At 49.3% G+C, this 21989-nt stretch overlaps 8 protein-coding genes and 1 non-coding gene across 14 annotated transcripts; 4 read left to right on the top strand and 5 right to left on the bottom strand.

The window, feature by feature from the left end:
* Window positions 1-158: 158 nt before the first annotated feature.
* Window positions 159-3895, bottom strand: LOC9632949 (probable receptor-like protein kinase At1g49730). Its single transcript, XM_024675528.1, has 10 exons — window positions 3602-3895; window positions 2977-3543; window positions 2300-2833; window positions 1896-2186; window positions 1521-1791; window positions 1402-1466; window positions 1277-1344; window positions 1083-1172; window positions 944-992; window positions 159-825 (listed from the first exon to the last, which is right to left on the bottom strand). The coding sequence occupies exons 1-10, from the start codon at window positions 3687-3689 to the stop codon at window positions 245-247; spliced, it is 2604 nt and encodes an 867-aa protein (XP_024531296.1). The 5' UTR covers window positions 3690-3895; the 3' UTR covers window positions 159-244.
* A 120-nt stretch (window positions 3896-4015) lies between these two features.
* LOC9632948 (N-terminal acetyltransferase B complex auxiliary subunit NAA25) lies at window positions 4016-7884 on the bottom strand. 3 transcript variants are annotated; one of them, XM_024675790.1, is made up of 18 exons: window positions 7735-7884; window positions 7521-7659; window positions 7352-7470; window positions 7223-7297; window positions 7069-7165; window positions 6891-7009; window positions 6769-6839; window positions 6603-6723; window positions 6367-6551; window positions 6123-6316; window positions 5945-6078; window positions 5815-5891; window positions 5685-5759; window positions 5449-5632; window positions 5283-5402; window positions 5039-5236; window positions 4775-4990; window positions 4016-4708 (listed from the first exon to the last, which is right to left on the bottom strand). In XM_024675790.1, exons 1-18 carry the CDS (start codon window positions 7861-7863, stop codon window positions 4067-4069), a joined length of 2895 nt encoding a protein of 964 aa, XP_024531558.1. In that variant the 5' UTR covers window positions 7864-7884; the 3' UTR covers window positions 4016-4066. The 3 variants fall into 3 exon arrangements, with proteins under 3 accessions (XP_024531558.1, XP_002970676.2, XP_024531557.1); XM_002970630.2 differs by having other exon boundaries at window positions 4016-4990; XM_024675789.1 differs by having other exon boundaries at window positions 4016-4987.
* Window positions 7885-7910: 26 nt separating this feature from the next.
* LOC9632947 (peptidyl serine alpha-galactosyltransferase) lies at window positions 7911-11163 on the bottom strand. 2 transcript variants are annotated; one of them, XM_024675791.1, is made up of 9 exons: window positions 10575-11163; window positions 10348-10518; window positions 10036-10279; window positions 9779-9979; window positions 9273-9712; window positions 9049-9213; window positions 8747-8990; window positions 8166-8683; window positions 7911-8093 (listed from the first exon to the last, which is right to left on the bottom strand). In XM_024675791.1, exons 1-9 carry the CDS (start codon window positions 10904-10906, stop codon window positions 7982-7984), a joined length of 2427 nt encoding a protein of 808 aa, XP_024531559.1. In that variant the 5' UTR covers window positions 10907-11163; the 3' UTR covers window positions 7911-7981. The 2 variants fall into 2 exon arrangements, with proteins under 2 accessions (XP_024531559.1, XP_002970675.2); XM_002970629.2 differs by having other exon boundaries at window positions 7911-8683.
* A 391-nt stretch (window positions 11164-11554) lies between these two features.
* LOC9632946 (50S ribosomal protein L21, mitochondrial) lies at window positions 11555-12842 on the top strand. 2 transcript variants are annotated; one of them, XR_002992487.1, is made up of 6 exons: window positions 11555-12001; window positions 12072-12152; window positions 12223-12324; window positions 12378-12452; window positions 12528-12697; window positions 12788-12842. XR_002992487.1 is itself a non-coding variant. In XM_002970781.2 (5 exons), exons 1-5 carry the CDS (start codon window positions 11681-11683, stop codon window positions 12639-12641), a joined length of 693 nt encoding a protein of 230 aa, XP_002970827.1. In that variant the 5' UTR covers window positions 11555-11680; the 3' UTR covers window positions 12642-12772. The 2 variants fall into 2 exon arrangements, 1 of the variants encoding a protein (XP_002970827.1); XM_002970781.2 differs by lacking the exon at window positions 12788-12842 and having other exon boundaries at window positions 12528-12772.
* LOC9632945 lies at window positions 12750-15063 on the bottom strand. Its single transcript, XM_002970627.2, has 6 exons — window positions 14654-15063; window positions 14272-14567; window positions 14014-14219; window positions 13729-13930; window positions 13237-13665; window positions 12750-13176 (listed from the first exon to the last, which is right to left on the bottom strand). The coding sequence occupies exons 1-6, from the start codon at window positions 15033-15035 to the stop codon at window positions 12823-12825; spliced, it is 1869 nt and encodes a 622-aa protein (XP_002970673.1). The 5' UTR covers window positions 15036-15063; the 3' UTR covers window positions 12750-12822.
* A 266-nt stretch (window positions 15064-15329) lies between these two features.
* LOC112346551 (uncharacterized UPF0442 protein C7D4.12c-like) lies at window positions 15330-17242 on the top strand. Of its 2 annotated transcripts, XM_024675788.1 has the most exons (6): window positions 15330-15825; window positions 15889-16109; window positions 16160-16375; window positions 16435-16636; window positions 16691-16857; window positions 16909-17242. In XM_024675788.1, the coding sequence occupies exons 1-6, from the start codon at window positions 15437-15439 to the stop codon at window positions 17226-17228; spliced, it is 1515 nt and encodes a 504-aa protein (XP_024531556.1). In that variant the 5' UTR covers window positions 15330-15436; the 3' UTR covers window positions 17229-17242. The 2 variants fall into 2 exon arrangements, with proteins under 2 accessions (XP_024531556.1, XP_024531554.1); XM_024675786.1 differs by having other exon boundaries at window positions 16691-17242.
* Window positions 17243-17246: 4 nt separating this feature from the next.
* Window positions 17247-18562, bottom strand: LOC9633460. Its single transcript, XM_002970626.2, has 5 exons — window positions 18490-18562; window positions 18132-18428; window positions 17866-18067; window positions 17571-17805; window positions 17247-17514 (listed from the first exon to the last, which is right to left on the bottom strand). The coding sequence occupies exons 1-5, from the start codon at window positions 18526-18528 to the stop codon at window positions 17301-17303; spliced, it is 987 nt and encodes a 328-aa protein (XP_002970672.2). The 5' UTR covers window positions 18529-18562; the 3' UTR covers window positions 17247-17300.
* A 76-nt stretch (window positions 18563-18638) lies between these two features.
* On the top strand, window positions 18639-18711 carry TRNAK-CUU. The gene has a single exon. It is a non-coding gene; the product is annotated as a tRNA-Lys (tRNA).
* Window positions 18712-18787: 76 nt separating this feature from the next.
* Window positions 18788-21738, top strand: LOC9632944 (transcription factor IIIB 60 kDa subunit). Its single transcript, XM_002970780.2, has 18 exons — window positions 18788-18941; window positions 18995-19076; window positions 19132-19240; window positions 19297-19382; window positions 19431-19507; window positions 19554-19610; window positions 19671-19783; window positions 19842-19942; window positions 19988-20074; window positions 20128-20208; window positions 20263-20418; window positions 20470-20628; window positions 20674-20790; window positions 20850-20930; window positions 20986-21123; window positions 21183-21266; window positions 21340-21393; window positions 21448-21738. Exons 1-18 carry the CDS (start codon window positions 18877-18879, stop codon window positions 21688-21690), a joined length of 1890 nt encoding a protein of 629 aa, XP_002970826.2. The 5' UTR covers window positions 18788-18876; the 3' UTR covers window positions 21691-21738.
* The last annotated feature ends 251 nt before the right edge of the window (window positions 21739-21989 follow it).

Below are 21989 nucleotides of genomic sequence, written 5' to 3'. Positions count from 1 at the left end.
CAGCTGGGACGCTCAACCCCATGCGTCAATGTCAGCACAACGCTTTTTCGTTTTAATACGTAAGAATATCCGCAAAGAGCACCCGATTCAACCACGTGGACGGCATCTCTGGTCAGTGGCCTATCGCCATGCTATTTGAATATACCCAGACGTCGTTATACTGCCAGATAGGAATATCCCCGCATGAGAATATCCTGGAATCCTTTTTACTTTTAAAACCCCCCTTTTAGTTTTGGTGTTATAGTTATGAGAATCTTAACGAATAGCTGGGCGAGTACGTGGAGTATGACGAGAAGGACGGTGCGTGAGGACTTGTGGAGAAGAGGAAGAGGTTTTTGGCATGGCTAGTCGCGGTGCTAAACGATGGAATCCCCGTGGCCGAGTGGATCGAGAGCGAATCGTCCGAATTTACTCTCCTGTGCTGCTTTCCATCGCCATCGCCATCGCCATCGTCGTCTTTGATCGTCGGGGAGAAGGATAGCGGCGGGAAGATCGCGATGGCGTTGTCCAGGAGGAGATTGACGACTTGTTTCATGCTGGGCCTAGATGCTGCCTCGCTCTGCGAGCAAAGCCTCGACACTGTGATGATCTTCTTGAGCTCGTCGGGATCGATCTGGTCCCGCAGAGTGGAGTCCACCATCTCCACCAGGCGAGCGTCGGAGAAGTTGTAAAACTCGTGAGCCCAGTCGAGGATGTGCTTGTCGCCGGCGGTGGTGACGGGCCTGGACGAGACGAGCTCCAGGAGAAGAACGCCAAAACTGTAAACGTCGCTCTTCTCCGTGAGAACGCCCGTGTGGGAGAACTCGGGATCAACGTAGCCACTGTCTGCTCAACCAAAAATCACATTTTTAAGCTTCTCAAGAGTAGTACTACGAAGAACACACAAGGAAACAAAGAAGAAAAGCGAGAGAAAAAGAAACAGAAAAGGATAGACTCGACAGACCTGGCGTACAACCAAAAGGGGCAGCCGCTGGAAGACGAAAGTCCCCGACCTGGACAAACAAACAAGGAACACGCCGTGAAGATGACGTAGATATGAAGAAGACCAAAAACAAAAACACAGTGTGACCGTCTTTGCTTACCTTGGCCACGAAGTTCTCGTCCAGCAATATGTTGCTCGACTTGAGATTCCCGTGGCACAGTGGAGGCTCGCAGTAGCAGTGTACATATTCCTAGCGATAGAGCCCACGCAGCAGTGATGAGTTTATACTCCACAGGGAAAGAAAAACCTCTTCTTATTCCAGAAGTCTAAAACTAACAAAATTTGACAACTTACCATCCCAGTTGCAACTTCGATGGCGATCTGAAGCCGTCTCTGCCATGAAAGCGTGCCATTGCTTCTCCCTGCAAAACAACAGTTCTCGTTTTTTGCAAAGAGATTTTTTTTTTGAGTTGAGGTACCACGGTGGTGCAAATGCAAACGCTCCTTGAGGCTACCATTCTCCATGAAGTCGTAGACGAGAAACCTGCATTAAGGAGAAGTAAACGTAACGTAAGACAACACCAAGAAAAAACCAAACCTTTCGTTCTTTCTCATGCAGAATCCTCGAAGGCTGACGAGATGGCGGTGGTAGAGTCGGCCCAGAAAATGTGCCTCGTTTTTAAACTCCTCCTCGCTCTGCGGCTGAGGTGCCGCATGGAATCTCTTCACTGCGGCGACCAGGCCATCTTTAAACTTTGCTCGGTAGACAGCGCTGGCAGCACCGCGCCCCTGGCCGATTAAACTATGGAAATGGTTTGTCGCCTTTTCTATCTCCGAGTATTTAAACCTTCGCAGCGCGCGGAGAGCCTCTGCAGCAAGCAAGGACATGTTTGTTTGTAGCCATAAAAGAGACAAAGTTTCAACCGGAGCAAAACCAAAAGAGAGAGGAAGAGATTTTTCCAACTCTTGTTACCTGATCCTTGCCAGACGTCGAGAGCGCTATCTTTGCTCCACAGAGGCACGCTCTCCTCTCTCTTACGTTGCAGCAGGAGCACCAACACCAAGAGAATTGCCACTGTAGCACCCGTGATCCCAATCCCAATCGCCAACACGATCGTGACCGGCGATGGAGATTGATGTGCCAACTTGTTGATTGGATCTGGGAGCAACGACATCGAGACATCGTCTTCTGGACGAGCTGGAGGCAATGCAGGAGAAGAAGAAGACACGGCGGTCACAGCAACATCGTCTTCTGGAGTAAACACTGTCAAGGAAGACAGAAACAAACTTCACAGCGTTAGAATGACGAACAAGAAAACAAAAAAACGAGGAAAAGAGGATTTTTTTCAAAGATCTTTCTCGCTCGATTAGACTCACCAGGCAGAGCGTACAAGCAGCCACCGATTTGCGTTGCTCTGATCGCGGATGCGTTGCTGGCCAGCATGAGAAACGTCAAGTCCATGCAGTGCTGCAAGGTGGTGGCGTCGACATAAGGCCAGGCAGCAGCGTACGCGGCATCCAAGGCTGCTCGTCGGCACTCGAGGCACGAAGAGCGATCACAGGTCTCCGTAACACGCGAGACGGAAAAGTCTCGCTCCGTAAGCCTGTGCTCGAGATCGTGCAAGCTCACGATGTTGTTACACCCCCTCCTCGCCGAGTTTGCGATGGTGTCCGAGGAGATGGAGCAAACTCTCTGCCTGGACGAGGCTATCCGGGGCCCGAGATCGTCGATGCAAGCTCTTGCCAGCCTCTGGGGGATGACGAAATCGCCAGAAGTTTTACCCAGTTTCGAGGCCGCGATCCGGAGGAAAAGGAGTGAAACCGAGCAGCAGGAGGATTCTGGACTTTCGCTGCTGCTACAAACGTTTGCTACGTTTTGGAGCTGCCAAGGCGTGAGCTTGAGTGGGCACTCTGCAAGAGAAGTAACAAGAGGTTATTAGTACAAGAACTTGAGCCAGAACTTGGAAAGAAAAAGATGAACTTGTGAACTTTGGATTAGGACCTTCGAAACAAGAAAAAAATGATCCATCAACTTCTAGGAGAAAGAAACTTACCAGTGAGTTTTTTTGGAGGCTGGAGCTGGAACAAGCACGAAGCCTTGTGCATGGCCGACTTAAAATCCTCGAAGCTCGCCAGCGCCACAAACACGGCCTCTTGACAACTTCTGGGCGGATTTGGAGCGGCGATGGAGGCGGCGAGCCTCGTAGCAGCGGCGGAACATCTGGAACACCGAGAGCTATTCATCTCTCCACCGCCAAAAGACTCGCAACTCGCCACCACCCCTTCAAATCCGGGAGCTCCAACAATGTCGCGAACGCGCGCCGCGGCTTTGCACTGGCACTGGCCTCTCAGACTCATTGGAACTCCGCAAGCTCGCGAGGCCTGTGGATGCACGCCATTGGAATCCAGTGCTGCCACCAGCGAGCTCAAGCACAGGCTCGCCGCCGGCTTGGACAGGCAGAGATCTCCGCTCGAGTTTGCGTGCTGTGCAGCGGCGATCCCGACCAGAGCGTCAATTCTCTTGCAGCAACTTGGGATCCTTGCAAAGTTCTCGGATCGATCGCTACAAGCGGAGGCGACTCGAGTAAAGTCGAGCGCGGTGAGATTGAATGGACACGCCGCTAGAAAACACACACACGGAGGTTTTGCTCGCTCGCTCGAGACCTGGAAAGATCTTACCTCGTATCGCTTCCACCAAGAAACAGCAAACGACGAAGGATCTAGCGTCTCCAAAGGGACGATTCTTCCGTCCATTGCCTGCTAGCATTTTGATTGCCAAGACAAGACCCAAAACAAGGCCGAGCTCTCAGATCACTCATGGAGAAAGAAAATGGAGCGCCAGGTACCTGCAGCCTTTGGTCGACAAATGTGAGCCACCGTGCTCTTCCTCGAGGCATTAACATCGCCTTCTTCCTCGTGCTCTCTGACCCCATTCCCCTTTTCGATTAAAGCCCTAGGGTTTATGGTTTAAACTTTGTAGTATACTGGTAAGTATTTCCGCCTGTCACGCGGACGACCCGGGTTCGATCCCCGGCAACGGCGTTACTCTATATACTCCGCGAGAAATTAGTTTGGATAGTCTAGAAAGCTATCTTACACTTGAATCATTTTAAATAAATTTTAGGCAGTTTTCCTAATGGTCACTTAAAACTTGGGCTTCACCAAAATTTTGAGCCTAGATTTGCAAACTTCTCCCAGCCTTGATACTTCTTCACGCTGGCTCGCCACAATCCTCGTAGCCAAATCCTCGGCCTTCCACGCCGCAAATGGAGACGGTCCCTCGAGCAGCTCCACCACTCCACTGCCGCTCCCACTTCTAAGCAGCAATAGCAGCGCCTCCACCTCGTCCTCTTCTCGGCTTCCAGATCGTTTTGTCAGCCACAAGACCACCCTTTCAATCGCTGAAGTGGTGCTGGCGACGAGCCCCCGGAGACCATCTACGATCCTGGATGCGTTCCTTGTATCTTCGCTTGGCTCGCTTGGTCCTCTTCTCTTCTTCTTGGAGGATGGCTGGAGTTTCTTCGTCCATGCCTGGGCCGACAGTACAAGCCAGGAAACCGGTTCCGTGATCACCTTCACCAATGCCGGCATGCCTGTTCCGAAACCCAGTGTGTCGTCACACGACTGCAGTAGATTGGTAACACCTGTTGTCAAGGTTTTGCCGACGAGAGCCATCAAGTGAACGATTCTATCTTCTGATGACGACGACCATGAGGCCAATTCCCAGCCTAGCACGAAGAGCAAGATGGAGAGTTGAGCATCCACGTCAAGGTTTAGCTTCTCGTCCTGCGGAAGAAGGAGGATGAGGTGGCTTGGTATCTTCAACTTATAAACTGGATGGTCGCTCACTACCTTGCATTCCGAGATGAAGTCATCTATCGTGCTCCAATTTCTGTCCAAACTCTTCAGATAGTACTCGAGGTGTTGTCGCAACTCTTCGCGTCTCTCATCGCGATCTTTCTCAAACGACAACGCGTTCAGGGATAGATACAAAAGCCGTGGTACTAAGCTTCTTCGTTTTACGGATGCTCGCCATCTTTCATGATCAGTTGCTGTCACTTGTGCCTGCTAGAAGATCCATATGAGAGAATAAAATACTTATACTCATTCGGTTACCTTCGCCTTTGAGCTCGGAAAGATGGTGGCAATTTCTTGCGTCGAACAGGGAGAACTTCTTGCCAAAAAATTTTGATCTGGAACCGGTGACCACCAGGGACGACTTTCACAATCCTCATTGAACGACAGTGTTGCAAGACGATTTTCCGAAGACCATTTCAGTAGATCATTACCATTCTCCAATTTCGCGAGAGTAGCCTGTAAAGTAGTCCTATGAGAAAATAGAATGCAGCAAAATACATACTTCTAGCGCATCAAGTTCTTCAACTTTGTCCTTCAGAGAAAAAATTGACAGCTCAACTCGTACAAGTAAATAGTGATGAGAGTTTTCAAGTCGCTCCTTCAGCTCCAGAAATTCCACGATCTGCAAGTTGACAGCTTAGTGCTGTGAACAGCGAAGAAACACAAACCTTTGAGTAATTGCCATGTCTATATGTCATGATGGTCATTTCTGCCACTTCATGCTGGGAATCGTCATGAAACTTGACAGTATCATTCAGCAACGCAGACGAATGCGGCGCTGCAAGTAATAGCGGTAATATATGATGCGAAGCAGACTCCAAAAGAATGTTCTTCACATCCAAAGTCCGGAACCTGGATAGCGAAACACTTCTGAAAACAATGATCTTGAAAAAAACCAACTCACCATTCAACTGCAAGAGAAGTCGCAAAGATGCTCGAATACAGACTAACAAGCATAACCTTGAAATGAGAGCTGAACCTGTGCGAAAAGAATATAAAGTTTCAACATAATGCACCTTCATAATGTTAGATACCTCCTTAAGTGCAGACCAAATTCAAGTACAGCGGCCGCTTCAAGGAAATAGGTAGATTGCCTCGTTTGAAGAAACAGCTAAGCCAATGCAAACATTTGATCTTGAGTTTTAGAAGGACAAAATGCATTACCTTGACCAACAGACTAGCAGCCATAACGAGAAACTCCTCGCCAAGTATGTTCTCTTCAGGGTCCAAATTCACGGAATACTTCAAGTTGTCCTTGTACAATCTCACCAGTCTCCTCACAACTTCCAAAGGATCACCTGTAGTAAAACTTTAAAAGTATATAACATAAATTCTAGCTCACCTCCTAAGTGTCCTGTATATTCTTGAACTTGACATGCTGAAATCTCTTTCCTAAGGAGTTGAACAGGTCCGGCCGTGTCTGCTAAAGCTGCAAGATCTTCAGCCAACTGATTGACAAGCCATTCCTGAGAGCGGGGATCCAAGACTAACAGATAAGGTTTCACATCGGAGAAGAAACCTGCCAGGTGTCCGAAACTGCGAGAGGAGTAAGAAGAGACCTCCTTCATAACTTCAAAAACACTCACCGTTGAAAATAATTTAAAATGCTTGCAGCCAACGCCATTGTAGCATTTGAACCTTCGGAACCATGCAGTAGCCTTCTGAACTCGATTTCCACCATTGCAAGAAATGGACCTCTCCTTAATTCGGTTGTTTCCAAACGTTGAAGACTGCTAATAAAATCAGCTACTTTCCCAAGCCGCTCAAGCGTCTGCCAGAAACAGATGGAGTTTGTGAAGTATCCTTGGTTGGAATATCGAACCTCATTAGCTGAAAGACTCAAAGACGACAGTTGCAAAGCAACTTTGTCCACGGTAGAGCAATCTCCAGTTAGCTCCAAGGACGCATTGATAAATTGTATGATAGCGGTCCAGTCATCTGAGCTGCCAAGAAACACGAGTAAATTACAAATGATCGAGACTACCAACCTTATGCTTAAGATCTCCCTGTAAGTCTCAACCGCATCGGAGTATTTATGCATTTGCATCAGGAGCTCACCCTGATAGAAAAAGATGTCAAACCACTACATGCCTGCCTTGTTCATTATCACCTGGAGTTTTAAGCGTTCTATTGGAATGTTAAATAACGCACCCATTTCGCCTTTCACAAGACCCAGAGCGTCTTCAATTCTGTTTTGGGCTAGATATAGAGATATGTAAAGACGAAGACCTGTCAGGTGAACAACACCAGCCATTAGTAACAGGAAACAAAACAAAAGAACGAAGTACCCTCCAAGTCATGAAGTCCGTTTGCGTCTATTCTTTTCTTCAGTAATGCCTCGGCCAGCGCCAGTAATTGCTTTTCCGCTGCATTTCCGGGCCTAACCTACATTGAAGTGCCTGAGGAAAAATCAAACTGGCAAGAAAAATACGAAGCCAATACCTGCAGGTAAATGCTGCAAACCGCCCAGAACAGATACTTCTCCTCTCCGGTGTGTTTGTATATTTTCATAGCTACCTGTCAGAAAAACTCGTCCGATAGACGTCACGAAAAACACAAAACCTTACATACCTGTTGCTGCTTCACGTAATTGCATTGGCGAACATGACAGTTGAAAAAGCTGATCAAGAGCTCCATGTTTCCGGGATCTTTGGAGCAAGCATTCTCGTAAGCAAGCGTAGATTCTTCCACTTGCAAAACAGGCAGGATATTAATTCAACCTCGAAAGGAAGAAACTTACATAGACCCAGTCGATGGTACACAAGCTGCAATGCCTTGAGAGTCATGTCATCGATTGGCTGCATGTCTTTGGCTTGTCGACACAAGGCAAGAGCTTCATCGGGCTTGCCCAATCTTTCCAGAACCAAAGCCTTGAGAACCTGTGCCAAGACACAATGCCACAATTTGACGCATTCTTCCACACAATGCACATCACAATGCCACAAATCACTCACCACAACGTATGGTGCGTCGGGATGCTTGCTCTGCAGCGCCGATGCGAGCTTGAGCGCCGACTTGTACTGCCGCGATTCGATGGCGTCCCATAGCGGCCTCAAGCGGCGCTCCGCCACAGCTCCTCCCATCGAGAGGAGCAAAATAAAATGACTATACCCTAACTTAAACCTTAGAAAAAGATCGAAGGGCTCGCCGCATTTCACGCGATCACGGTTTATTTCATCAACAAGAACAAAAATTGTTAAGCTATGGCTGATCTAGCGACTGTGAAGAACCATTTGATTCTTCCTCCGCCAGGAGCTTGTTTCTCCTCCTTGAGATCTTCTTCGTCCCACCATTTTCATGGTGATTGCGCTGCCTGGAATAAATCGCTGAGATAACCAGCAAGAAGCAGCTTACCAGGAGCGTCCACAGCGCGATCATCCAGTACCTCGGGCTGAGACTTATCACTGGCAGCCGCTTGAATCTCTCCAAAACACTGCGTCGTCGATTGGATGCCATGAAACTGTTGAGTGCCTCCCTGTCAACCGACTTTTCCACCACCACTGCTTCCTCAGAGCCTTGCTTTGCTTCTCCGCGGCTTCCGAATGCTATGCTGGAGTTCGCAGCAGTGGTAGTAGTGGTAGTCGTAGCAGCAGCAACACAACCGTGCTTCCTGTGATGGATGTCGAGTGCCTGGTTGATTGTGCTGATGCATTCGATGCTTATTTCGTCCCGGCGGCGCTCGCCTCTGTCCGAAGTCGTGAGAGTGGACGGATCTGGGGGCTCTGGGAATTTCCTCCAGCATTTGCTCGTCATGTTCTCGTTTCGCCAGTCTGCCTTGTCGAACTTCCAGTCACCTACTGAGAACTCGAGACCGTAATGCAACACCCTCGGCTCACTTCCTTCTTGAGGTACATAGCCGGGATACAGCATGATGTCGTCACGAATCCTGTGCCTTAGCTCAATCTGTGAGAGCGAAGAAGAAAAAAAGTTGAAGATCAAAGTATAGTATGGTACTTTCTTTGTTACCTCTGCAGCACCGAAGGAGTATCCGTACATTTCACTGATCCAGCCGTGTGCGTATTGATCTCCTGTGATGTTGGTCGCCCAGTGTGCTTTGTCAGCTCGAACTTCCTCAGTCTTGAAAAGCCAAAGTGGTGCTAAAGCTCGGACGTCCTCGATGTGCATGATAATAACTCCTCCAACTTTGTCACAGGCTTCCGGGTGTCGAGTGTGAAGCTGGGCAAGCTCATTGTCACAGCCGATCAGATAGCTGCAGCAAGCACACAATCAGAACAAACACGACTTGAGGTAGCAGATGATTTTCTTACTTGTATGGAGCTGAAACTGGGTGTCCTCGCTCTGCATTGAACTCCCATGGCGTTATTGGTCCTCGCATGATCATGTCCGCGTCTAAAATAACGAGAAAATCCACATCGGTTACAACGTGATGTAGCCAATGTAACACTGCAGCGGGCTTGTTGATGGCTGGATACCTGCAAAGACGTATTGAGACACCAAAGAAAGGGATAACAAGACATCGGGAAAGACGTACCAGTCTCCGGTGAGAGGGTGCACACTCATCGATGGTACCAGATGCGTCGGAGCGAGATCCATTCCTTTGTAACTTTTCAAGTCCTTCTCACTGCAGCTAAGTAACCGTGTGATATATCCAGGTTGACCACTGAGCTTGAAGCTATGGACGAGACCAACCGTTTGCCAGTCAAAATAGGCCGAGCATTCAGCAGAGAACAAGGTATGGATTTTCGGATATGGCCGAGGTTCTTGCTGCTCGGCATTCACTGTTTCCGAAGCCTTCTTACTGTGTGCTGAAGGTTTCAAGAGGTAGTTCAAGAAGCTCACATAATCTGACTTGGGCTTCGGGCAGGCCCGCTTTTCGTGATGAAGAACAAGACCCGCGTTAATTGTGTTGATGCATTCAACGCTTAAGAGAAAACCTCGAGCTTCATCTTCGTTTGCGTTCATTCCTCTCACCTGCACAACAGGAAACAAGAAACTTAATCGAGAACAGCACAGAAAACAGAATAACATTGTTCGTACCACGTCCGGATGTGGGGGAGCAGGGAAAAGACGATTACAATCGTAGACAATATTATCATCCCTGTGACTTGCTTTGCCAAAGGACCAGTTTCCTACTTTAAAACCGAGTCCGTAGTGAAGCAGAGAAGGTTCCACACCAGCTCTGGGAGTGTAGCCGGGATACAGCATCACATCATCGTTAATCTTGTGACGCAATCCTACCTGTGTGACAAAAATGAAAAGATTGTAAAGTCTGTCCCAGAAACTTAATTACAAACCTCGGCAGCTCCAAACGAGTAACCATACATCTCACTGATCCATCCCGAGCTGTAAATGTCCCCCGTTATGTTGGTGGCCCAATGTTCTTTATCTTGTCTCACCTCCTCCGTTTTGGAAAGCCAGAGAGGTGCCATAGCTCTAAGGTCGTCAATATGCATAGCTATCAAACCACCAACCTTGTCACAAAACTCTGGGTGAGCGGTGTGTAATTGTGCAAGGATGTTATCGCATCCAATGAGATATCTACGAACAAACATCAAAATATCAAGAACTTCTCTTGTCTCGGATTGAAGAACGTCGTGAAAACTTACCCGTAAGACGCAGAGACTGGCTTTCCTTTCTCTGCGCCTAGATCCCATGGAAGCAAAGGCTTTCTAATGATCATGTCAGCGTCCAAGATCACCACCCAGTCTACTTTCTTGGCGTCCTCACTGTGGTTGAGCCAATGGACAACTCCAGCCGGCTTGTTAATCGCAGGATACCTGGAACGAAGAACACATCTTAGAACAAATGTAGATAGATACGAGAAATTCCTTACCAGTCTCCAGTGACGGGATGCTTGCTCATCGAAGGAACAACGTGCGTAGGAGCCAAATCCATGCCGCCATAGCTCCCGAGCTGCTCGTCCGTGCAGCTGAGAAGCCGCGTGATCGGCCCGACATGGCCGCTGATCCGGAAGCTGTGCATGAGCCCGACGGTCTGCCAATCGAAGTAGTTGTTGCATTCCACCGAGAAGAGCGTGTGAATCCTCCTGCCAGGAGCTGGATCCGCCGCCGCAAGCGCCAGGATCGAGCACAACAAGAACGCCACCGCCAAACATCCCATAATCTCTCGGCGCCACTGCCAATCACTGCCTCCTGGAGCTCGCATTTAGCATTGCGATGCGAAATTTCGCGATGCGCTGGCCGATCGATCGATCGAGCCACCGAGAACCTATAGAACCCTAGCTCCTGGCGCAAGCGAAGACTTTTTCCCCTCTAAGCTAGCAACGGAACTCTTCGTCCTCATTAAAGATAGCACAGGAAAAAAAAAGTATAGAATGTAGCTTATTCGTGACCTTTTATTCGATAAATCTGGGAGCATGGCACACGATCACGACCTTGTTCTTCTTCTTCTGTCTACTCATTTTAATCGATCAAAAAGCCGCCTCGATACCTGCCAAGAGAGGGCAAAAAGCAAGAAGCTCAAGAACAGCGAAAAGAAGGGATCTTGATCGAGCAAAACTCACGCATTTGTCGATGCAGTTCCAGAAATCCAGGTACTGCCCCGTGCAATGCTTCGATCCAGTGTCATCGTCCTCGATTCGCTTGCAACACGCCTGTTTCATCCATCGCCGAGCGTTTCCAGAGCAAGAAATCGAAGCTTGGGCTCTACCTGGTAGGCAAGAAATTGCTTAACGCATCGCGGCCGGCACATCTCCTCCAGTTCAAGCTTGGGATCCTGGAGCTCCTCCGCATCGTCCGACCTAGCAGCCATGGCGAGATCACACGGAATGTGAGCCGGGAGAGAGAGGCTTACATGATGGCGCCGCCGCGATCTCTTGCCGAGAGAGACCAAAATCACCACACCCTCGTTTTCTAGGGCTCTTGGGGAATTTTAGGGTAGCCAAATATTTGCTTGGAGAAGTAGGGTTTAAGCGCCAGAATGGGGACATGGAGGCGGCTCTCGATCGCGATGATCCGCTCCTCTGGCGCCTTGTTCGATCGTCCAGAGGCGCCGCAGAGGTTTGGATTAGGTCTGAGGAAGCTGCATTCTCTATGGCGCGAGAGCCAGAGCCTGGGAATGGAGCTGGATCTCAAGCCCGGGGTGGAGCCGAGGGATGTCCGTGTGATGTCCTTTGGCGGTGTCGATCGAAAGAGGAACTCCGATGAGATTATGAAGGCTTTGGGCTATACCGTCGTTGGACGCCTGGTAGTGGACAAGCCTCTGGCTATCCCACGGCAGGACGCATTTGCAGTCTTCCAGGTACTTTGATTGCTCAATGTGTTCTACGCAAAATCTTAAGCCTTTTTGTTTTTTTTTCCTGTCTACGTAGATTGGAGCGAAGCAGTTTAAAGTGACTCCAGGCGACGTTCTTTACATCGAGAGGCTGAAATGCGCAAATGTGAATGACAAGGTGAAACTTTTCTTTGGTAGTTTTTTGTTTTTTAACGAAGCTTTTGATTTCTTTTCGTGTTCTTGGGTAGTTATCGCTCCACAAGGTGATGCTACTGGGGACGAAAACAGAAACTGTTGTTGGAAGGCCATTTGTGCCTGAAGCTACCATTTCTGCGATTGTGGAGGAGCATGTAAGTTGCTCCTCAAAGTAATCTATTTTTTGCTCACTAGTGACTTTTCTCAGGCTCTAGATGCCAAAGTCATCGTGTTCAAGAAGAAACGAAGGAAGAACTATCGTAGGACCAAGGGCCATCGCCAAGTATAATCTTTGTTTTACTATTAGCGATCTTTGGCGTGTCCTATGTTAACGATTTTATGTGATTCTGCGTTCCAGATGCTCACGCGGATAAGGATCACCCGTATCAATGGCCTCGATCAATATGTTAATAACACGCAAGTGGAACAAGCACCAGCATCCACAGAAAATGTCGCTGCCATTCCTGCTTAGGAGCACCAACGAGGCGGGCCATTGTAAATTCCGGAAAGAATCTTTTTGCTTCTCAGGTACGGATGTTTCCCATTAGATTGATTCCAAGGTCCATTGCATAGTCAATAAGACATTGACACAAACGTTTATTATTTTTGCTTTATCAGTATCATTTCCAGCCACTGTCGAATGCTACTTCTCATCAAACTCTAAAATCGACTAGCACTGGATCGATGTATTTGGGGACGTCTCGCTCTTGAGGATGTTCCGGCAGGAGTTTCGCAATTGATATCGCCGTTTCCAGATACGTCTTGTGCTTCACTTCCGGCAACTCGTCCTCAAGCTTCTCCTCCTCGGCTAGTGCCGCGTACTTGGATTTAAACTCGGGCATGAACGTCCAGGCTCCGGATCTCCAGTTGAACTCGTAGAGCGGAATGAAACGCTGGCCGTACTCGGCAACAAACTCGATAGCGGACAGCACGAACTCGAACTCTTCGATCGACATGAAGTACGCAAAGTTCAAGCGAGCCCATCCAAGTCGAACTCCACCATATCCCTGGACACGAAGGAACAACAGAATGAGCTAGAAGATGGTCTAGATGGATTGGAAACTTACTCTCTGGATTGCATCGCGGAGCTTTATGGAGACGTTGTGGTCGACATTGAGAAGAGCATGGCCGTAAGGCCCGGCACAGGAACAGCCACCTCTCGACTGGATGCCGAACAAGTCGTCCAAGAGTTTGACAATGAACCGGCCTTGCAGGATCTTTCGTTTCTCCAAAACTTGGTCACCCGGTTCCGTCGCGTAGACAAGAAACGAGAGAATAGCAGCACGCTTCGCCTCCGTGTTTCCCAGCAGCATCACGTTCGGGTTGGCTGACAGTCGCTTCAGCGCGGTGGTGATGAAGTACTGCTCTCTGGACTCGATGAGCTCGTATCCCATCTCCTCTTTGATCCAAAACGCTAAAGCAGCCTTGATCTTCTGGAGAATCGGTGGCGTTCCGGCGTCCTCTCGTGCCTCAATGTCCCTCAGGTATAAAGTATCCTGCCAAAATGGTATCAGTCACGTTTTCTTCGTTTCAGCTATGGACCACAGATTTGAGCTCACTTCTTCCGTGTAGCCATTGACGAAGTCGACTGCGCCACCCCCAGGCGTGGATGGTGCTTTGTCACGCAGCAAGTAGAGATTCTTGTTGATCAGCAGCAGCCCAGGTGTTCCAGGTCCTCCAACGAACTTGTGGGGGCTCAAAGCAATCGCGTCGTAGCCATCGAGCTCTCCAGCGCGCATTTCGATGCGGACGTAAGGACCACTGATCGAAAGAGCAAGAGGGAGTGAGAATCGATGCCAGGGGCTTGGTCTTATCCAAACGAACAAAAAAGGGAAAATGTTTACCAGCTAGCGAAATCGAAGCAAGCAAGCGCACCGTGGCGGTGGAGCTGCCTAGCGATTGCTCGTGTATCCGCGAGAATTCCAGTAACGTTGCTACATGCTGAGAAGGAGCCGAGCTTGGGACGCCCGGCAAACTTTGGATCCGCGAGTGCCTTCTCGAGAAACTCCACGTCGAGTAGTCCTTGCTTGTTCGTGGGAACTTCCACCACCTACAGTAGAGCCGAAACTTCATGAGACAAGATATCGATTGATCTGACTCACCTCCGCAAGACTCTGGCGCCAGGACAAGAGATTAGAGTGGTGCTCAAACGGGCCAATGAACACCACCCAGCGCTCTTCGTCCTTGAGTGTCTTGACAACTCGGTCCCGGAGAATGGAAGGCACTGCGAGGCCCATGACCTCCTGGAGGCGCTTCACAGCAGCAGTGCATCCGGAGCCACAAAAGAGGAGCGCATCGTCGGCGGTAGCTCCAAGCGAATGTTTGAGGTAGCGAGTGGATTCGTTCACCAGGAAGGAAGTGGTGTCTCCCACGAAGCTATCCTCGGCGTGAGTGTTCCCTGGGAATCGAAAGATAAAAGTAAGAACCAGAACCAAAATATTTCGAGCAGATCGAAGGAATTGCTAGGAGCAAGGAAGAACTCACCGTAGAAAGGCATGATATTCTGCGTGATGAAGCTTTCGATGTGGAACAAGCATCGGCCGGAGGCGGTGTAATCGGCGTAGAATAGATCCCGCTTGCCAAACGGAGTGGAGAGCTCGTAGCCTGATCCAATGAGCTGCGATCGAAGCCACGCGCATTTGGCATCATCCACAGCGGCGCCAGCGCCGTCGGCATCGATCTTGGCCTGGAAGAGAGCATCCGGCACCAGCTCCGCCTTGCAAATCTCGGAAAACCCCAGGCTACATTCCCGCCATTGCGCCGGCTGGGACGGATCATCCTCCTTGACGTAAACCCTACCAATGCCGCAGCATCCACCGCAATCGCCAGCTCCTTGGCGCTCTTCCTCGCCAGCGATGGAGCCCATTGTGGAAGGCCAAAAAAATAGAGGTGGTGGCAGTAAAGGGAATCGAACCCCAGACTTTATATTTCGGGCATGAGAATATGACAAAAGAATATGGATATGCTCCACCCATCGAGATTCCATCGCACCACCGCGGTTCGAATCACATCACTGGCCATGTACTTTTTTTTAAAGAGTGTGCTGGCGCGAAAACCCTAACCTCTGTCTTCTTATTTACGTGGCGTGGCGTTTGCCATGGCGCGATTCGTCGATCGCCCGGCGCAAATATTTTCTTTCTCGAGCAGTAGAAGAGAAAGCGATCGATTCTAGGCTAGGATGAGCGAATGAGAGTGAGCATTGCATTGATCCCCCAGGGAGCTCGATCGTCTGGGCCCTAATCTCCAGGAAATGCGAAGATCGATCCAATGCTGGGGCTGTCAGGGATCCGGGAGAAGCTCATCGAGGCCACCAGTGGATTCGCTGCTGCGTCGACATCGGCCGAGGAAGGAGGAAGAGGAGCGCCATCTCCAAATTTCCGCAGGAAGGGCTCGTTCGTGGCTTCCCCTAGGTATTTCAATCGCCGAGTCCCTGTGGATACCTCGCAGAATCGTGATTTTTCCAAGAACGGTAGCCATGAGCTGCGGCGGAGGTTCCTCTTCCGCCTTGCCATAGCTCTCCACACTTACGGCAGCTCGGCGTCGAGGACTGAGCATTTGATCGAGCGCGCGGCGGAGAGGCTTCACGTAGATACCAACATTGCTGTGTTTCCAACGCTCATCCTTCTGTCCTTCAACGATATCGACGACGATCTCTCGTAAGTAAATTTCTCCTTGAGTAGCTTGACAAATCCATGACAACGCTCGTTCTTCTTTCCCAGGTCTGAGATTCATCTCATAACTGTTGAGAGTGAACTCGATGTTGGAAAGCTCGCTCGGGCTGACGAGCTCGCCATTAGCGTGGGAAAGCGAGATACTCCACTCGTCCTGTCCTACTGGAGACTAAAAGCAATCGCTACCGCGCCCCAGGAATTTGGAACTTGGTGGCGGCTCTTTAGTTACGCTTTGTCTGCTTCAATGGCTTCGCTTCTCTTCTTCAATGGTAAGCACTTCTTAAAGTAAGCCCGCAGAGACTCTCACTAAGCATGGCAGGAAATCTCTGGGACGCTCTCTTCAGCTTTGTTCTCGGACTCTTGGTCGGCGTGCTTGACATTGTTGCATCACGCTGGCCACTCTTCGCCAGTGTCATGGAATTCATTGTGGCAGTGCTGGTTTCGTTCCTGGCCAGAGTATTTTCAATCTACCTCAAGAAGCTGAAGCTATGTGTTTCTTCACTGGCACTCTCGGCTCTGGTGGAATTGCTTCCAGGTAAAGTATATCAAACACTTGCTTGTGACAATGACTCGTAATGGCTTCTACTTCTCCAGGAATGCCTCTCACTCTTGGTGTGAGCGAGATGGTTGCCAAGTCTCACGTCACCGGCACCTCACGCGTAATTCATGGCCTCTTTTCGGCCTTGCAGCTTGGATTTGGATTGGCAATCGGGGACAGCTTCTTGTGGTGGTCAAAGGCTCACGACAAGGCTCATTGTACTCCTCCATCAATCTCGAAGTGGTGGAACACGTTATGGTACTTTTCTTAAAAGCGTTAAGAGGCTTGAGCTTTTTTCTTCCACTCGTGCAGGCTAGTCGGATATATCGTCGCTTCCAATATCCTGCTGAATGCTCGGTTGAGCCAATGGCCAGGGATGGGACTAGCTGCGACCGTCGGCTATGTCGTTGCGTATGCCACAGACAAGCTAGGAACAAGTGCATCGACAGTACTCGCCGCGTTCTCAGTGGGGATCACTGGTAATTCTTGTCTTAAGTTTCAAGTTCCAGACGATAGCTCGTTTTCCACAGGAACTTTGTACTCTCACCTGACGGGAGAATTGCCTCTCGCATTGGTGCTGTCCGGTATTCTACTCTTGGTTCCTGGAGGCCTTGGAGTGGAAGGCATTGCGGCCATGTTTGGAAGGGACGTAGCTTCAGGCATGGCATTTGTGTTTGACATGCTCGTTGTTGCTCTGTCCATAACCATCGGTCTCCTGATTGCCAAAATCGTGCAACCGGGCTTCGGAGCTAGCAAGTTCATGGCTCATAACAAGAGCACACTTGCGGCCCACCTGGAAGACGATGCCTCGGACGTAGAAAGGGAAGAACAGGAAAACATGGCCATATGAAAGCCTTAGCCGCGAGAAAGAGTCTGAAAACGAGTAACCAGTCGCCAAATTATTTGTAAGAACTCACATTCTTTATATTTCCTGCTCTGATCTCTGCTGTTGCTCCTGTTCGTGGTCTTGCCCTTCAGTCGCGTTCGAAAAATCCGGTTTTTCATTCGCTGGCTGGGTGCTCTCGGTTGCCTCGGTGATGTTCGCGGGGGCAGCCTCTTCCACTTTCCCGGACAGCGCGAGCTTGGGCGACCACTCGAGAATTTCGTCAATGATATTGGAAACACCCTTCTGGTACCTGCAAGAACGATGTCAAGCACAAGAAAAGGTGACAAACACAAAGAACTTTCGGACCTGGCTCGCGCTGCCTCATCAGGAGAATGCCTGACGCAAAACCACACGACGCCGATGGTAACGCACGTAAAGGCGAGGCGAGAGGTCCACTTGGGTGGCTTCTCGTCCTCCTTGGGCGGCTCGGGCCAGAACTTGATGATCTCCGAGAACGAGGCGTCATCAGCGAGAATGTTGGGGAAGAACCAGACTCTCTTCCCGAGTAAGATATACGAAAGACCAAAGATCATCCACCTGACTGGAAATACCATGCGAAGAGCCATGAGAGATGGAAGACAAAGTTCTACGAGAGACTTACTGATGAGTATGCCGAAGATCAGAACCAAAAGCGTGAGGCACAGGTACATGACAACGAGCTTGCACCAGTGAGGAAAGAGTGGAAACAAGCAGCAAGCCAGCGTCAAAACTGGCAGTAAAAACGAGAGCACTGTTTGCCACAGCGGCCGCTTCCTCTCAAAAGTCCATGCATAAAACGCATCGTTTTGTGAGAAACTTTGGTCCTGCGAAGAAGATCGATCAATCGTAAATTTGAGGAATGGCAAAAGTTTTTTTTGTTTCTTTTACCGGGCACAGTTGGAGACGAGCCGGCCACTTGGAGAGCTTCTTCTTGCCCGGCCGTAGCGATTTCACGACTCGCTCGCAGCGCAAGATGAGCTTGGTGCGCAGCAAGAGATTCGCGACCTCCTCCTCGTCGCTGCCGAGGCCATCCTTGACGAGATCGGGATTGGCCTTGAGCATCGACACGAAATCCTTGCCCCGGAAATATTCCACCCTATTCTCCTGCATCACGGCCCATCGCGACTCCAAGCTCTTGTGATCCCTCAATCTCTCCGCGAAGACCTGGATTGGATCCACGGCATTCTGGAGCAGGGCACGCTCGTCAATCTAGCTCGAGAATCCTGTGAGAAAGGAAGAACCCTACCTTGCCGGGCGCGCCATCGGCGCTCTTCCGCCTCGTCATGCTCGCTCCCAAACAGCTCTACCCAGGTCGCGGGTTCGATCCTCGCCCGATATAAGGGAGAGAATATTCTTTAACGGTGATGGGAATCTCCTGCTCTTCTTCGCCGACGTGCCGTCTTAGCTCAGTTGGCAGAGCAAGTGACTCTTAATCACACGGTCGAGGGTTCGATCCCCCCAGACGGTAATAGAGGCGCGGGCAAAGGCCGCACAGTGCTTTGACATGGACGCTATTCTCTTTTTTTGAGAGCGTCTGTGGCATATTTAGGTCAGTGGCATTAGATGGGGGAGGAGGCGGTGTTCTTGGCGGCGATCTCACGCGCCGATCGATCGTTTGGCCTTCTGCTAGATCATGGTGTGGTGCAGCTATTGCGCCAAGGACCAGATCGCGGACAGGGATGACATCAACGGATTCACGTAAGTTTTGATGGATTTCCCCCTTTCTTTCTATCGCGATCGTGGCGATCCAGGTGCTGCACGGGTTGCGGCCGCGTTCTTGATGATAATGTGTACTCGTCCGAGCCTACTTTTTGCAAGGGATCCGCTGGACAGGTTTGGGAAGGTTTGTTGTAGCGTGCTTGATTCTTTTTTCTTGTGGAACTTGTAGAGTCAGCTGGTGGGAAATATCATCCGATCTGGACAATATTCACGCATTGGATCCGACCCGGGCTATAGTGGCTTTCAATCTGCCTCGCACGAGAAAACTTTGGAGAGAGGTTTGTGATTGTAATGTAGGTGTTGCTCTTCTTTGTTTGATGGTTCGTCTGGTCAGGAAGGAATGAAATCGGAGATATTGCGGACAGTCTATCAATCAGTGGAAGAGATGATGCAGTGGGTGCTGCTCACCGGCTGTATGTGGTACGATGCTTATTGCCAAAGCTGGTTTTTAAGTCTTTCTTTCTGCAGCTTGCGGTGGAGAAGAGCTTCACGAAAGGCAGACGTACTCAACAAGTGGCAGCTGCTTGCTTATACATAGTGTGCCGGTACGTTTCTCGTCCCCTGGATTTATTTTTTTCATTGATTTTTCAGGCAGGAAAATAAACCTTATTTGCTTATCGATTTTTCAGACTCGCTTCAAGTGAATGTGTAAGTTTGGACGTTTGTAATCTAATCATTTCTGAAAAAAGAATCTGAAAGTTTGAACAGATACGTGCTTGGAGCTGTGTTCATGCAACTATGCAGGTTGCTAAGGCTAGAAGAACATCCGATAATGGCAAAGCCTGTCGATCCGAGTCTCTTTATTCACAGATTTACAGATAGTATATGAGTTTTCAGCTATTCTATTGTTTTGTGACTGACTTAGTTCTTTCTGCATAGGACTGTTGGGATTAAGCAATGGCTCCTTCGGACGGAAACATCATGCCATTGCGAATACGGCATTAAGAATTGTTGCCAGTATGAAGCGGGATTGGATTCAGGTCAGCTCGTTTACATTTTCAATTCATTTATAACCTCTGTTACAGACAGGCAGAAAACCAAGTGGAGTTTGTGGTGCGGCACTATTTGTTTCGGCTCAAATTCACGGTTTTGAGTGCAGTAAGAGCGATGTGGTAAGAATGCACTTCCTTTCGTACTGTGGCTTGATGCATATGTCTGCATGCAGGTGAGTGTTGTCCATGTTTGTGGCGATACTCTGACAAAGAGACTTGTCGAGTTTGGGAATACAGAATCAGGAAGCTTGACGGTATGTATTTAAGATTGTTACTACTTTATAGCCGCGTTATGTAAAAACTTGTAGCCCGAGGAGTTCGAGGCTAAAGCAAAAGAGTTGGAACTTCAGGAGCCTGTTCCTCATGTGAATTTCAAAGGACATTTAACCGAAATTCTTTGCGAACATAAAGAACTAGGTGCGTCACATCATGCCCATGGTCTGTGCAGAAGCTGCTTTGACGAGGTCTTTTTTTTTCTACTTGAGTTTTCGCCATTTTAACATCTGGCTTTTCAGTTTATGAAAGTATCTGGTGGTTTGGAAGGAGAGTCCAATCCACCTGCATTTCAACGAGCCGAAAAGAAACGTTTTGATGCTGAGAAAAGAAAGCTGAAGGAGTTTCTCTTAGAAGACCCTGAAGAATCGCCTGTGCGTGGTAAAGGAAAGGCTTTGAAGGTATTGAATCCCTTGTTTGCTTATATTTAACTATGTGATCTGTAGCTTGATGAAGACATCGAGTTAAACCAGCCCATGTCGGAGGATTTTCAAGAAAACACAATTCTGGAAACGGGAAACTTACTCGCAGAAGAGGGTTTGTCGGATCTCGACGACGAGGAGGTAAGTAACGTTCAGCAATCATAAATATAGTTGATCAGGTTCATGTCATTTGCCTACAGATGAATGCGTACTTAAACAACGAGGAGGAAGTACGACTGAAAACTGTCATCTGGACAGAAATGAACAAAGAATACCTTCAGGTAGGCAGCTCACGCTTTTCTTGCCCGAACTGGCAAGACATTTTAAAATCCACAGGAACTGGAAGCCAAGGAAGCAGCAATAGCTGCAAGCGAAGCTGCACAATCTGCCGCCCTGTCTGCGATTTCTTCTGGAACTGGATCGGCCGCTGACATTGCCGCTGCTGCTGCCGCTGCCGTCGCGAGCTCCAAAAAGGTTTGTGCACTTCCACGAAGCACCTCTTATTTGTTTCTCACGCCAGTGGATGTGTTCAGGCAAGAAAATCGAGAAAAGTTGCTGAAAAGAAACCTCCGGCAGAGTCCGCGGCAGAGGCAGCACGTCAGATGCTGGAAGCAAAGGTGAGAGTGAGCTATGTCGATTGATAGCACTGTAAGCGCAGCTAAGGCTATGTTTGCTTGTTTGTGTGTGTAGAAGCTGGGATCACGAGTTAACTTCGATGTTCTGGACAAGCTATTTGACCGAGAGGTACGAGCGAAAGCTTTCTTCTCCATCAAGTTCGTCAATGTTTGATCCGAACAGGAGAACCCGCAAGGATTGGTGGACGTAAAATCATCTCCAAAACTCCCAGAAGATGGAAATGCGATCAGTCCCAGCAGCGCTGTTATAGACGAGAAGAAAGAAGTGGATTATAAATGCGATGGACAAGAAGATGGGCAAGAAAATGGAGAAGGAGAAGAGGAAGAGGAAGAGCATTTGGAAGAAGATTGCGAGGGAGGACTCTATGCGCAGCCGCAAGAAGAAGAGTTCTATGAAGAGTATTAAAACGATTATAAAGTTAATTTTATGGATCGATCACCAAAATTTGATGCACGAGAGAATGGCTACCGTTGATCGAGCCGCCACCTCGTGTTATACGGGCATGTAGTGCTAAGGAGCAGCTTTTGGAGGAGACCTCGGGCTCTTGGCAGCATCTTGGGCCTCGTTGTCGCGCGCCAGCTTTGTGACCTGGAACACGGGCGTCAAGAGCCCGAGTGCGAGCTATGGAGCTGAACTCGTTCCTTGCGGGAATGCCCAACAAGGGCATCTGGGAGATCCTCGCTCTCATGCCCGAGAGGGACATC

Source organism: Selaginella moellendorffii, unplaced genomic scaffold (genome assembly GCF_000143415.4).
Source record: "Selaginella moellendorffii unplaced genomic scaffold, v1.0 SELMOscaffold_15, whole genome shotgun sequence".
NCBI classification, from domain to species: Eukaryota; Viridiplantae; Streptophyta; class Lycopodiopsida; order Selaginellales; family Selaginellaceae; genus Selaginella; species Selaginella moellendorffii.
Note: the sequence above shows the minus strand (reverse complement) of the source record. Positions and strands in the feature narration are given on the sequence as shown.

Excerpts from the sequence above, each read along its gene's own strand:
- LOC9632949 (XM_024675528.1), bottom strand. The coding sequence starts at position 3,689 with ATGCTAGCAGGCAATGGACGGAAGAATCGTCCCTTTGGAGACGCTAGA. Across the intron at positions 1,792-1,895 it reads CGACGTCTGGCAAGGATCAG|AGGCTCTCCGCGCGCTGCGA; the intron begins GTAACAAGAGTT and ends TGCTTGCTGCAG. Across the intron at positions 826-943 it reads CCCTTTTGGTTGTACGCCAG|ACAGTGGCTACGTTGATCCC; the intron begins GTCTGTCGAGTC and ends TTGGTTGAGCAG.
- LOC9632948 (XM_002970630.2), bottom strand. The coding sequence starts at position 7,863 with ATGGGAGGAGCTGTGGCGGAGCGCCGCTTGAGGCCGCTATGGGACGCC. Across the intron at positions 6,079-6,122 it reads ATATACAGGACACTTAGGAG|GTGATCCTTTGGAAGTTGTG; the intron begins GTGAGCTAGAAT and ends GTTTTACTACAG. Across the intron at positions 5,633-5,684 it reads ACTTCTCTTGCAGTTGAATG|GTTCCGGACTTTGGATGTGA; the intron begins GTGAGTTGGTTT and ends TTCGCTATCCAG.
- LOC9632947 (XM_002970629.2), bottom strand. The coding sequence starts at position 10,906 with ATGCGAGCTCCAGGAGGCAGTGATTGGCAGTGGCGCCGAGAGATTATG. Across the intron at positions 10,280-10,347 it reads CCAGTCTCTGCGTCTTACGG|ATATCTCATTGGATGCGATA; the intron begins GTAAGTTTTCAC and ends GTTTGTTCGTAG. Across the intron at positions 8,684-8,746 it reads ACTCCTTCGGTGCTGCAGAG|ATTGAGCTAAGGCACAGGAT; the intron begins GTAACAAAGAAA and ends TCGCTCTCACAG.
- LOC9632946 (XM_002970781.2), top strand. The coding sequence starts at position 11,681 with ATGGGGACATGGAGGCGGCTCTCGATCGCGATGATCCGCTCCTCTGGC. Across the intron at positions 12,153-12,222 it reads GCGCAAATGTGAATGACAAG|TTATCGCTCCACAAGGTGAT; the intron begins GTGAAACTTTTC and ends GTTCTTGGGTAG. Across the intron at positions 12,325-12,377 it reads CTGCGATTGTGGAGGAGCAT|GCTCTAGATGCCAAAGTCAT; the intron begins GTAAGTTGCTCC and ends GACTTTTCTCAG.
- LOC9632945 (XM_002970627.2), bottom strand. The coding sequence starts at position 15,035 with ATGGGCTCCATCGCTGGCGAGGAAGAGCGCCAAGGAGCTGGCGATTGC. Across the intron at positions 14,220-14,271 it reads GGCGCCAGAGTCTTGCGGAG|GTGGTGGAAGTTCCCACGAA; the intron begins GTGAGTCAGATC and ends GCTCTACTGTAG. Across the intron at positions 13,666-13,728 it reads TCAATGGCTACACGGAAGAA|GATACTTTATACCTGAGGGA; the intron begins GTGAGCTCAAAT and ends CCATTTTGGCAG.
- LOC112346551 (XM_024675786.1), top strand. The coding sequence starts at position 15,437 with ATGCTGGGGCTGTCAGGGATCCGGGAGAAGCTCATCGAGGCCACCAGT. Across the intron at positions 15,826-15,888 it reads GATATCGACGACGATCTCTC|GTCTGAGATTCATCTCATAA; the intron begins GTAAGTAAATTT and ends CTTCTTTCCCAG. Across the intron at positions 16,637-16,690 it reads AAGTGGTGGAACACGTTATG|GCTAGTCGGATATATCGTCG; the intron begins GTACTTTTCTTA and ends CCACTCGTGCAG.
- LOC9633460 (XM_002970626.2), bottom strand. The coding sequence starts at position 18,528 with ATGACGAGGCGGAAGAGCGCCGATGGCGCGCCCGGCAAG. Across the intron at positions 18,429-18,489 it reads CCGATGGCGCGCCCGGCAAG|AATGCCGTGGATCCAATCCA; the intron begins GTAGGGTTCTTC and ends GCCCTGCTCCAG. Across the intron at positions 18,068-18,131 it reads CTCGTCTCCAACTGTGCCCG|GACCAAAGTTTCTCACAAAA; the intron begins GTAAAAGAAACA and ends TCTTCTTCGCAG.
- LOC9632944 (XM_002970780.2), top strand. The coding sequence starts at position 18,877 with ATGGTGTGGTGCAGCTATTGCGCCAAGGACCAGATCGCGGACAGGGAT. Across the intron at positions 19,611-19,670 it reads GACTCGCTTCAAGTGAATGT|ATACGTGCTTGGAGCTGTGT; the intron begins GTAAGTTTGGAC and ends AAGTTTGAACAG. Across the intron at positions 20,931-20,985 it reads TGAACAAAGAATACCTTCAG|GAACTGGAAGCCAAGGAAGC; the intron begins GTAGGCAGCTCA and ends TAAAATCCACAG.